The 13,294-nt window shown below is 33.6% G+C and overlaps 1 protein-coding gene across 5 annotated transcripts in view; it reads right to left on the reverse strand.

Annotated features, from left to right (window-relative positions):
- CADM2 (cell adhesion molecule 2) overlaps window positions 1-13,294 on the reverse strand; it is a 1,082,757-nt gene that overhangs the window by 314,799 nt on the left and 754,664 nt on the right. For 4 of the 5 annotated variants that reach the window (XM_005548409.5, XM_074033663.1, XM_045384514.3 and 1 more), the window contains exon 2: window positions 10,878-10,904. The exons of the other annotated variant lie outside the window; for it this stretch is intronic. In XM_005548409.5, the coding sequence (XP_005548466.1) occupies window positions 10,878-10,904 (27 nt within the window). The remainder of the gene's footprint in view (window positions 1-10,877; window positions 10,905-13,294) is intronic. 5 annotated transcript variants of the gene reach the window in all.

The following is a 13,294-nucleotide window of genomic DNA, read 5'->3' on the forward strand; positions in this document are numbered from 1 at the left end:
TTTTGCTTGGCCAATATGGGAAAACACATAAAGAGTGAGTTAAATTAGGCCAGGCGCAGTGGCTCACGCCTGTAATCCCAGCACTTTGGGAGGCTGAGTTGGGCGGATCATGAGGTCAGGAGATCGAGACCATCCTGGCTAACAGGGTGAAACCCTGTCTCTCCTAAAAATACAAAAAACTTAGCCGTGCGTGGTGGCGGGCACCTGCAGACCCAGCTACCTGGGAGGCTGAGGCAGGAGAATGGCGTGAACCAGGGAGATGGAGGTTGCAGTGAGCTGAGATCGCACCATTGCACTCCAGCCTGGGTGACAAAGCAAGACTCCGTCTCAAAAAAAAAAAAAAAAAAAAGAGTGAGTTAAATTAATGACTCTTTCAAAGTTTAGGCCAGATACATTGTTGCTGCTTGGATGTCATTAAAATAACCTTGTATTGCACTATAGTCAAGAATCAAATGCACAAGTAACTTTTCATCTGCTCTGTTCAGAATAGAAACAACTAGAATATACAATTCAGGTGTGCCGTTTTGACATGAGCTTTGGCATGTCATTCTTGAAAAGCTATTTTTAATATACAGTTTCCTCCCACCTAAATTGTTTATATGTATGAAATTTTCAATTAAGAGAATCCGTAATATAGACAAGAACTACTTTAGATAAAGAAGATCTTATCTTCTTATATTATTCCAGTAATAAAATTTGTAGTTTTCCCTTTGCTTTCACTTGTCTTACACAGTACACCATAAATGTATTTTCCTGTTAACCCTAACATGAGGACAAGGTCAGGACTGTCTGCTTGTTGGTCTCCAGTATTAATGACAATGAAGAGAAATGAAGAATAACAAAATGTTTTAAATAATTTATAAATATTTAAGGGCAGCTACTTAATTCAAGTTCAGTTAATTTTTTCTGACTGCTACCTGTTTCAACTGTATTCTTGAAAAGAATTTCTATTCTTGTGAATCTGCCAATTTCTCTCTGACATTACCACTGACCACTCTGGGCCAATCTACCATCATTTTTCCCTGGACTATTGTAAATTTCCAGGCAATTCACCTTTTCTCTTTGTCATCTATAGTAGTCTCAACTAAGTTGTCTTTTCACGAGCAGTCAGTGATCTTTTTCAAAGCATGAATGTAAGAATATTCCACCACCCCATCACTACCTCTATTCCCTTTTAAAACCACTTATTGGCTTCCCATTGTTTTTAGAATAAGAACAAAACAAAAAACAGCAAAAAATAATAATTTAAAAAAATAAAACAGAAAAAAGAAAACTCTGTAACTTTCAAGGCACTGCATGGGCTGCCTATCTATCCTCTCTAATTTTAACCCTGGTTCCCTTTGATGTTCTCCAGAAACTCTATTGGCTGTCTTTTAGTCCCCTGCTGACATTTCCTTGACTTGGGCAGTTCTTCCCTCTGTTTGTTGCCCAGTTAATTCTCACGAGTTATTCAGCTTTTCTCTGACCATCATTTTCTCCAAGAAATCTTCCTAGCCTTCTTTCACTAAGGTGAATTTCCCTGTAGTTGAATCTTATTGTACCATTGTTTCACAATAGCAAATTTACATTTCTTCTGGTGATTATATGATTAATTTCTATATCATATAGTAATTGGCAATTACCAAGGTTACCATTGCTTGTTTCCACATTGCTAAATCCATTTGTATCTATCTCGACTTATCAAGAGCATTTGCCCCAGTTGAACACCACTTCCTTTTTAAATACATTTTCTTCCGTTTTATTTTATTTTTTTTTTTATTTTCTTCTTTTTCTCTGACTGTCACCATCTGATTGATCTCTTTAAGGCTGGAGTATGTGAGACCTCAAGTCCTAACATTTTTGCTTTCTTCTCTAGCTACACTCATGCATTTGATGAGCTCATTCAGTCTCATGTTTTTATTGACCATCCACATGATTTCCAGGTAGTTTATCTAAAGTGTAGAACTTTCTTCTAAATTTCACATTTATTAACCCCACTGTTACCATCTTCACATGAATGTCTAATAGGTCTCTTCAATTTCCACGATGAAAACTGAGCTCTCATTATTTTGTTGTGTTCCTCCAGTCTTTTCGATCTTGTAAATGTAACTTTGTCCTTCCAGTTTCAAGTAAAACCAAACACAAAAAACAAACAAAATATCTACAGTCCATCCTCTCTATCATGTCCTATTTCCAGTCAGCAAATTCTACTAGACATAACTTTACCTCCAGTGCTATGATTCTCATCCTATTATACTCATTTTTTTCCCCTGGATTCTTGGAAAAGCATCCAAAAAAACTCTCATTGCAGTCTTTTTTCACCAGAGCAACCAAATTGATCCTGTTAAGACTAAGTGCACATTTCTCTTCTGCTCAAACTTCCCATGGCTCTCTACTTCACTTGAAGGATATCAAAAATCCTTACATGACCTGTGTCTCCTTCCCTCTATGACCTTTTCTCTAACATGTTGTGCCAGGCTCGTGCTTTTCTATTCTTACAGGGCTGTTGAATATCCCTTAAGTATGTTAGGCCACTTACTGCCTTAAGGCCTTTGTCTTTGCTGTTTCCTCTTCTTGGATTGTTTCCATTGATATGGCTTGCTCCCTCACCATCAATTTTCTGTTCAAATGTTCACTTTTCCTGGTCTACCAACTCAAAATTAGAACCACTCTCTTCTCTACTCTGCCTAAGTATTCCTATGTCACTCTTCCACTTTACTCTTCATAATGGCTACTACATTGTAATATACGACAGTATGCAACTTTTTTTCTTAAACTGATAAATTTCCAGGAGTGCCTGGAAATTTTGGATAAATAAATGAATGAATTATTATATATATATGTGTGTTATATATTATATGTATGTTATATATGTATATATATTATATGTGCTATATATATTATATATATGCGTGTGTGTGTGTAGGTGTCAAATAACATATATATAAAATCTCCATTGTATCTTATCATAGTGCTACATGTAAATGTTTGTGTACCTCCAAAATAGACCATGCTGTGGGTAAGGCAGGATTCGTGTACAGTCTCCCCCGCATTGAGAGTGCCATGTGTTCTCATTTGGAAATATATCTTAGGAATTATATAGGATATTATGTGACTTCTCCTATTTGTGCATTGAATTTCCTGACCATGAGCAAAGCAGCAGGGTCTTAGTGTCTGCCAAAGAGTGATGCTTGATTGAAGATCAAATCAATAATTGAACAGACGCTAGAACCCAGGAATTCTGCTAACTTTCCCCAAAGCTTGTAATTGTACACTTTGAGAGTGATAACCATTATATATCAGGATAAGTTAATTTTTTTCCATTAAAATATATAACCATAATTCCATCAAATGTGAAATATAATAAATTACATTTATTTTTAGTGTAACTTAACTTTTAGTCTTGTAGCATTATTTGAAAAATGCCCCACTAACTGCTACACATTGATCATTGTGTTTCTCCTTATTACAGACTTTTTTCTGTTTCAAAACCTGTAAGAAGCCACAAATCTTGGGAATTTAATTACAGACTTTCTAAACTCCCACACAGCAGCTGTGGAATAAGCAAATACCAATTTTATTAGCATAATAGAATGACATGAACCAACTGAATGAATTGAGTCCCAGAAGATCTTGCCTTTCAGATGAGATGTGTTTAGACAGAATAAAAAAAGTATTATAATGATTTATTTATGGTAGAAATGAGGATACAAACTTAAAGTAGCAATGCTTAAACTAATTTCTAATTGCTATACAAAATTGAGCCTTGTTTTCATGACAAATAAGTTATATTTATCCACATGTGCACAGTGAAGCTCAAACCTATTTTTGCATTTCAAGAAAAAAAGAGAGATGGAGAAAATGCACCTCCATTAAATCAATTGGAAATAATATTATTTTAGACTTGCAAGTGGAATATATAACGCTGTCTTTCCTTTGTGACCCAGACTAGTTTGTACTTTGCACCATAAAAGGGGACAGTTATATAACAGAAAGTAATGAGATACCCCATAGAGCAAATGCATGTCAATATCCCTATACAGTGAGAAATAAAAAACAGAAAGCACATTGAATGAAGCTGCACGTTAGAAACAACTAAAATTACTTATATTTTGACCCACTGGGTCATCTTACAATAAAATTTTTATGAGCACACTCCTTACCCCTGTTTGTTTCTTCTGAGTTCAGCGCTTCACATTAGCTGTGCCTGAAGCTTTTCTAGAACCTTACTCATCTTATTGACAAACTAATTACCTTCTCACGTTCCCAAGAGGGAGTAAGTGAGGTTAACATAAGGTAAGTGAATGACAGACCTAGAAGAAGGAGAGTTTTAAAAGAATGAGAAATGCCAGATTTACCTGGAGAATATTCTTCTGGCCAGTGGACACGACTAAGCTGGTCCAGTGTATTTGCTTCAGCTGGCTACTCATCAGGCTACATTATCCCTACTCCCAACCCTACTCCTATCTGGGTGGGTGGTATCTATGTAAAGCCTTTAAATGAATGAGATTCAGGTAAGTTGTAATATTGATTAATCTGATATCTTTAGAGGATTTAATAGATTAAAAGCTTGAATTCTGGAGGTAGTATGCCTGGCTTAGAATTTTTGCCCTGCCTCTTACTCATTTTGTGAACTTACATTTCTTAAGTCTGCTTCATTTTCCACATTTTGAAAATGAGGATAATAATAGTACCTATCTCAGAGGGTTTTGGATGGATTGAAAGAGAAAACACCTATGAGTGCTTAGCACAATGCCTCACACATGGTAACATTTAAGAAAGATTGGCTGTTATAATTATCATTGTTATTTACTTTTTTAAAGTTAGAAAAAAGCTGCAGTAATATATCTTAATAAACATTATTGCACTATGGTATGTAGCAATGTCTTCAGCAATTTTCTTAGAGAAATGAGATGAACTAGAAAGTAGATTTAGAAGGCAATCTTCCTAAAGGTACTAGCTCAGGGTCCTCCACCTGAATCCCTAAGTGAAATATGTGTTACAGAAATACAATATGCTTTTAAATTCCCTTCTATATGTCTAATATGTGCCCGACACATATTTCCTTAGATCAGTCTTGTGCAGAATAAGCATAAACTTAAATAATTGTCTCCTGATTTGTTATTTTTGATGAAGATTGTGTAGCTGTTATGCAATAATTTAAATAGTTTCTTACACTTTTTTTTTTTTTTTTTTTAGACAGAGTCCCTCTGTCACCCAGGCTGGAGTGCAATTGTGCGATTTTGGCTCACTGCAAACTCCGCCTCCCAGGTTCAAGCGATTCTCCTGCCTTAGCCTCTGGAGTAGCTGGGACTAAAGGTGCATGCCATGCCCAGCAATTTTTTTTTTTTTTTTTTTTTTTGTATTTTCAGTAGAGATGAGTTTTCACCATGTTGGCCAGCCCGGTCTTGAAGTGATGACCTCAGTTGATCCCCCCGCCTCAGCCTCCAAAACTGCTGGGATTACAGGCATGAGCCATCACACCCATCCCACTTTTAAAATTAAAATCTAAAAATAGCTTTAAAAAAAGGAGTGAAGCCATCTTTTCAAAATAAATTATATTATGGCCTCATTACTCAATTTTCTTCACTGATAATAAAAGTGGGATATTTTTACATTTTAAGTATTATATAAGCCTCTCTTTGTCATAATTTTCTCAAATTTTTTGTTTCACTTTCGGTTGGAATTATTTAATAATATCATTTATGCACTTTGTTTTTTAATATTAAAGGTGAACAAAGAAAAACATATACCTGGAAGAAAGAAAACCATATCTTATACTATATGTGTTTATTTTAGTCTTATAGTGAATATAAACATGTGAATGCCATTATGAAGAGGAAATACAGTGAAACTTGTAGAAAAGGTTTAGTTTTGGGACTTACCTTGGACTACATGTTTTTGTGTTTGTTCATTTTTCCCACAGATATAATTTAAATTGTGATAGTAATAACAATAATAGGTACAATTTACTAAGTGCTCACTGTGTGCCATTGTGCCATTCCCTATGCCAATCCTTTTTTTTTTTGTGCTTTATCCGATAAAATTGTCACAACAACGGAATGTTGTGTGAACTTTAATGAAAATTTGTCCAGTTGCTCAAATCTAGCGAGTTACAAAACCAAGATTGAACCTATTCCTGTCTGACTACAAAATGTAAGTCTTAATATATAAGAAATACTATATGATACAAATTAAAATATAGGCATTTGACTTAAGATAAAATCGCAAAATAGTTTGAAGCAATGTCTCAACTTCAACCTCTTACATGCCTTTCAATTCACCTCCAAAAATTATCGTATGATGGGTAGCCTGGGATTCCAAATGTCATATTTTGGCTTTATAGCAGATTTATAATATTCTCACATGAATAAATCATTTATGTGATAATATTATGTATGACTATTACTTAATAAACCTAGCAAATTGAAATACTGATTCTCCTTTGAACCATATATATCTCAATTTAGATAGCTAAGGGCTCTGCATTATCTTAATTCTTAAGCAAAGTCAGAATAATTATGTTAATTTTTATTTGAGCACTGAATAATGATTACATGATTGTTGAGATTTAAGACATTCACTTTGAAAATAGTATCTAAAAGCTGGCATTCTAGAAATAGCATAAAACTATAGTTGCCAACTTTTGAATAAAAATAAAGCCCCCAAATCAGGATTAAAGACTAAAAATATTTTTTTCTGGGTTAAAGCTATTTAAAATATTGTAACATTTTGGAACAATCATTAAGATATATTTAGCCTATTTTTATAAATGCATAACAGAGTGAAATAAAATTATTTTATACAAATAAATTTTAAGACTACTTTAAAGTACCTTTCTCCTCTAAGTGGCAAAGCATTGAGGGTCTTGTTAAAATTCAGCATGATACACAAATGTAGGATAGATTTGTATATCAAATGCAGCATGTTGAGAATTGAATCAGGAGACAAATTAGAAACTATTTCAGGCAAGCTCTGAGAAATGAGCTTTTTTGTTTTATTATCATTATTATTATTATTATTTTTAGACAGAGTCTCCCTCTGTTACCCAGGCTGGAGTGCAGTGGCGGAATCTCAGCTCACTACAGGCTCTGCCTCCCTGGGTCAAGAGATTCTCCTGCTTCAGCCTCCTGAGTAGCTGGGATTACAGGGGCTTGTCACCACACCTGCCTAATTTTTGTATTTTTAGTAGAAATGGGGTTTCACCATGTTGGCCAGGCTGATATCGAATTTCTGACCTCGAGTGATTCACCCACCTTGGCCTCCCAAAGTGCTAGGATTACAGGCATGAGCCACTGCACCCGACCAGGAATGAGAGATTCAAAGAATAAGGATCCATGCAAAAGACACTATAGGGATAAAATCAGGACAAGTTGATAATTGATTGGATGTGAGGGCCATTAAGAAAGAGAAGTTAAATATTTTCAAATCTTTTAAACTTAGAAAACTGGACTAATATTGGTGTCATGAGAAGATATAGCAATCCCAGAGGGTTCTTAGTTGTAAAATAAGTAAATAAATAAGGATATCAGTTTCTAATATTAAAGTGAAAATATTCAGCAGGGTGATGAAAATATCAGACAAAAGCTTAGTAGTAAAATCAAGTTCAGAAAAGTATAACAAAATCAATGAAAAAACCCTTAGGAAGAAAACATTTATATTATTTCTCTTTTGATTCTAAGCACGAGAAACCTATCAAGAATTTTTTATTAAAAGACACCTGTGTCATAGATCCAAAGCGTAAAGATAAAATAGAGTCTTCGCAATATGCTAGAACAAGAGGCGTGTGCACCAGTACTCCCTCAATCTCTCACTCTTCATATAGTCCTCCTTCCTTCTCGTGGCATTTCTCAAGCTTAATTCATTTGATTAAATCCACATACAACATGTACGCGTGAAGAGTAACAGAGCTGATCAACCATCTCTGCTTCTTTGTCTGAGCTCCTTGACTTTTCCCTCTCTCTCTACCCCTTTCCCAGTTCTAAGTTTTCTGAGAAGCAACTCGACTGGGTCATGTATGTTCCTCTGGACAGACAACAATAGCGAGAGTGGTTGGTGGCAGGTACACAATTATCTTGAAAATGGCCCCATTCTTTATTTTGTAAGAAGTGAAGTTTATCTCTCAAAGGCAGTGTGGAAAGCTGAACTACAATAGTTGATCTTTTCATGAATCAAAGACAACCTGAATAAAATCTATATTTCAGAACAAGATATAAATGGAGAGAGAAAGAGGCAAAGAGAAGTTTTAAAAAATGAAGTATGTACAGTGCCACTGAAACCAAAGGAAATGTGAAATCAAAAGAAATAATATATGTTCATCAGGAGAAAAAAAATAGCAATATGAGGATTGAGAAACCACCATTGGATTTGGCCATTGGAGAATAATCAGTGATCTTCAGAATAACGGTTTCTACAGAAACAAATAAAGAGCTAGTTGCTACATTATTTGATAAAATTCAGACATGTTTATGCTACTGCCCTCCTATACTGGTTCAGTAATTCACTTTTTAAAAAAGAAGGGGTAATTTCCTATGCTATTACTAATAATGATTGATTCTCAATGAACTCTGTTTTAACCTAAATACCCACAAACTGTTGTTTTAAGAGTGTTTAACAATCTTACTGGGAAATAGATGTAAAATTGACCAGTCTATGGTTACTGGAAATGAAATCATTACTCCTTACAAAAAATCAGAACACATTCCTCTCTCCAGTATTCCAGAAACTTTCCACATTTGCATGATTCCATAAGGATAGATAAATGAGATATAATCCTCTTTAAAATTTCTCCCAGTTCCCTGGTAAGCACTTTTTCTGGGCCAGGAGAAATGAACTATTCTGAAGCAACCATCTGCTCTTATATTATCTTGGGTTTTATTTTCCTCTTATCCACATTTTCTTTTCTATTTGAAGACCATTTGCCTTCATATAGAAATTGGACCAAAAAATCACTGAGTAATTCTTTCTATCATCTCTACATAATATATACATCTTTCTTCAGCAATGGTTAGAAATAAAATTTCAGTTCCCACTTGAGGCATAATTAATTTTTGAAAGTGTCATTGCTTGCCTTGTAGATGCAAAAATACAAGCATGGGCAAAACTATGGGCTAAGGCCACTGCAGGCTAGTATACAAGTAGAAAGAACAGAGTCAAATAAAATGGCTAAGTGTGGAACACTAGGGATGGAAGTGTGGAAGGTACTAAATTGGATACAGAAATACGTCTGCATTATAAAATTCTAGCCAGCTTGAGTCCTGAAATGACTTGAGAGATACCTGTAATATAATTTATGACCATAATCCTCCAATGATGAAGTGGCTTTTCCATATTTAATACTTAGCAGCCTGCATATTATAATTCAAATTATTTTCCATTGTTTTGGAGAGTAATTGATTACTAGAGGTTTTATGTGATCATATACTGTAATGACTCATAATCACTCCATTGTCTATTGCATCATCTTCAAATTCATTTTTCTCCACTTTCTTATAAAAGTACAAGGTTTCATTCGAAAGATTTTCTCGCTACACTAGACTGTATTCATTCCTGTTTGCAGACCTTTAGTTAGCCTTTCTAATTCTTTTTTAAAATATACTACTTTTTTTCTGTGTACAGCCTATCCATCCTTCAAGAGCCATTTCAAGCTCCGCCTCCTACGTAAAGTGGTCTCTGACACTTCCAGTGCTGATATGCATCTCCCCTGGTTCCCTTTACACTCATATGCTATACCCTAGAGCTGATACAATGTGTAGAGTTTTTAATTCCTCATTCCTAAAACTACACTTCTAATCCTTTTATTATATAAACATATTGTGCTTATACATTTATAGATATGTATTCATTATCAAATAATTTCTGAATTGCTGTGAATATATTTATTTTGTTCACAGCAAGACAGAAAATTGCCGTGGCAAGGATTGGCTGATTTTCCACTACATTTACTAGAACAGGAAACAAGGCTAGGTAAGCTATAAGAAAGGTGACAATAAATTTGCCATCTCCTCCTTTACATATTTCGTATTCTATAAGCAAATACATTGCTATGACAATATTACTTGCATAATAAAGGCTTGACCTTATAAATAGGGAGCGGTTAACACTTCAAAGATAGCATATGCCATAGTATTAAAACTAGCTGTAAAACTAGAACCCGGAACCAAAAGAGAAAAAAAAAATGCTTTTTTGCTATTTAAGAAGCAAAAGCAAAAAAGATTTTTAAGTATGTAGACTGCTCTAAACAGAATGAAATTGAAATACATAAATGATAGGTCTATGATACAGTATCATACATAGATTTGAATTTTTCAGACTCATAAAAACTAGGACATATGGAGCCAAAAGCCTTTTTCTTTATGTTCAGCATTGGACATGTGCATCCTTTATCATGAAAATACATTTTTAGGTTTCTAGCAAAGTCAAACTTAATGCAACTAAAAATGAAAAAAAAATCATAAATAGAAATCGATAGCTTATAATATTTTTTTAGAAGATTAAATTTTATTTTCACCTAATTCTATAAAAGCATACTCAATTTTGAGACTTTCCGTCAGTTTTATTTTATGCTGTATTTTATCCAATTCTCAATTTTATCAAAGAAACTAAGGTCCACATGCAAAATATTAGTGCAGAAAAAGCACTTTATTCCACTTTGAAATACTTAGGAATAAAGTGGGAAGTGAAACAAGAAAACAAACTCACAAACAACCATGCAAACATGTCTCAGAAACTGGATAACTGAAATAACTGATATTTGTATTTGTAGGAATTTATGAATAATATCTATACACTGAAATAGCATTATCACCAACAGAACTGGTTCTATCATTTAAGAGAACTTAGAAGACTGAGCAGAAAAATGAATGAGGATGAGTCATGCACAATAAACAGGAGCTCACCTTTAACTTTATTCTTTGAAGCAGCCGCTGGTGCCAAGGAAAGGTTGCACAAGAAGAGAACAAACATATTAGATGTTAGACAGATTCTCTAACTAGTAAGAAAGCAGAGATGTTATTGCTATTAAAGTCTAAAGAGTACATTTGTGATTACATGATCAACAGCCTAAGAAAGAAAATGACAATTGTTACATTTCATTACTGTTATGGTTAAGATCCTTGAGTAAGAAAAAGTAAGAGCAGACAGGAGCCATGTACTACACATTCCAAACATTTCAAGTCATCATATTCCTTTAATGGAATTTATAACTTCTTTAAGTTCTTCTTAACTCTAAATTGTATTTAATAATCAATTAAAACTATATATAGTTTAAATATACTTAATACTATTAATAATCAGATTATAACTCCATGATATTTGAATAACTAGAAAAGCAGGCCACTTCCATTATTTGAGTGCTTGCTAAATGCCAGAGACTGACTTTCCACACATCTACCACTTAATAATGACAATTGTGAGAGTTAAGTTTTGTTGTCCTTGCCTCATAGATGTGGAAACTGGGACTGAGGAAGGTCAAATTACTTGCTGAAGATGACAAATCTGGAAAGAAGCAAATCTGGGATTTGATTCTGGGTGTATCTGACTCTAGAATCTGTGCTGTAAAATACTACCTTAAGCTATTGGGATTTAAGGAACTGATTCATCCACTAAATTGCAAGCATCAGCTCTACAAAGCCAAATAAAAATTATATGATTCATTAAACTCCAGCTATTTTGGTACTCAGTTGACCACATAACCATGAGAATAGAAAACTGTATTACTTTAAATGGCATCATTTCCATTAATCAGTTCAAGTGTAAGCTTATATCTAGTGGTAAACATTATTTAAAGCAGAAGTAAAGTTAACAAGAAAATTAGAATAGTCCTACAGGACAGTCCCTTACTCAAAGGAAAACTTCTGTTCAAAATGCATAATTAGATACCTCTAAATACTTTTGAAGTGATATAGTCTACTTTGACTTACTATGTAAAAATGAAGATTGACAAAACAGGGATGTGTTTTGGCTTTCTAAATGATGTTAAAGAGGAAGTAGTCCATCTCCTAATTGGGAAATGCTCAGTCTCTAGTTTCGTGGACTGACCTTTAGTAAAATTTAACATAGATTTTAGATCTAGTAATTATGAACTACACATGAAAACTTCTAATTTCCACTTCCTTCTTTCAAGTTGCCTAGAGCTAAAAAAAATTTAGAAAGTCTGTGTACATACCAGGCTACTTACAGATAATTTTCGTTTTCATCCACAATAACGAAAACTGCCTTACTATTTGCATATCTTCTACTAGTTTATTTTAAAATGAACATCCTATTTTTAAAATAATATTTTTTTTACCAGACAAAAACATCTTAAGCAAAAGCAAAATTATTTTAAGAAATCTGGCTTAAGTCCTTGATCCATTCAAACTCTTTCATTCCACAGTTTTCAAATGGACATAGGCGAAGTAGGCAACTACTTACAATATTATTGTGAAGTTTTTTTTTAAAGTAACTTAAAATTCAAAGTGTAACTATTAGCTGTTCTGTGATCTTTTTACTACTTATGATGCAATAATTCATAAAATTTAAAGCCCACTGAAATGTTTAATATCAAAACTTAAGTTTTAAAATTGAATTTCATCAATCATCTACATTCCTTTAATGAATGTAATGTTTCGGCTTAGTTGTTTAAGTACAAAATTGATATACCTCAAAAATTACAGGTAATATATTAAAGTAAACAACATCCCCTCTTCCTTTCCAATGTCAGCATCTGAGATAATCAATGCCAGCAATTTCTTAATGTTAAAAAATAAAATTTGCAGTTTTTATAAAAACCTAAAAAAAATTGTGTGCATTTTGTTTCCAGAACAAGATTTTACTATACACATTAATTTGCAGTCTGCTTTTCCTACATTTTCCAGGTTAATACAGAGTGCTAACTTATTCATTTTAGTAGTCGCATATTTTTCTGTTGTTTATATGAAGTATGGAACTATTTCATATTATCAACAGGTTTGTGGTTTGGGGGCATCTTGTTGTATTTTGGTTTTTTGCTAATAACAGTTTTGCAACACACATCTTTATGGAATATCTCTTACGCACTGTAGTAGTGCTTTATGTCTTCAGTACATAAATTTCCAGATTGTTTTCACATTTCTACTTAGAAAATCCTGGATAAAGATGAATACTTAAATATTGAAAATGGAAGAGTTGGAAATATTTGGAGAGAAAGTGTACAAGTATATTGCATGCTCTAAAATAAGAGGTAACTAGAAAAAGAGAAAAAAAAACGAAGAGAGAAAGTAAAGCACAGAATCTACTGTTTCAAACAACTGATACACTACAAATTCTTTATATCTTTAAAACCGTAAATTGGTTT

The sequence above is a fragment of the Macaca fascicularis genome, chromosome 2 (genome assembly GCF_037993035.2).
Source record: "Macaca fascicularis isolate 582-1 chromosome 2, T2T-MFA8v1.1".
Classification (NCBI taxonomy): domain Eukaryota; kingdom Metazoa; phylum Chordata; class Mammalia; order Primates; family Cercopithecidae; genus Macaca; species Macaca fascicularis.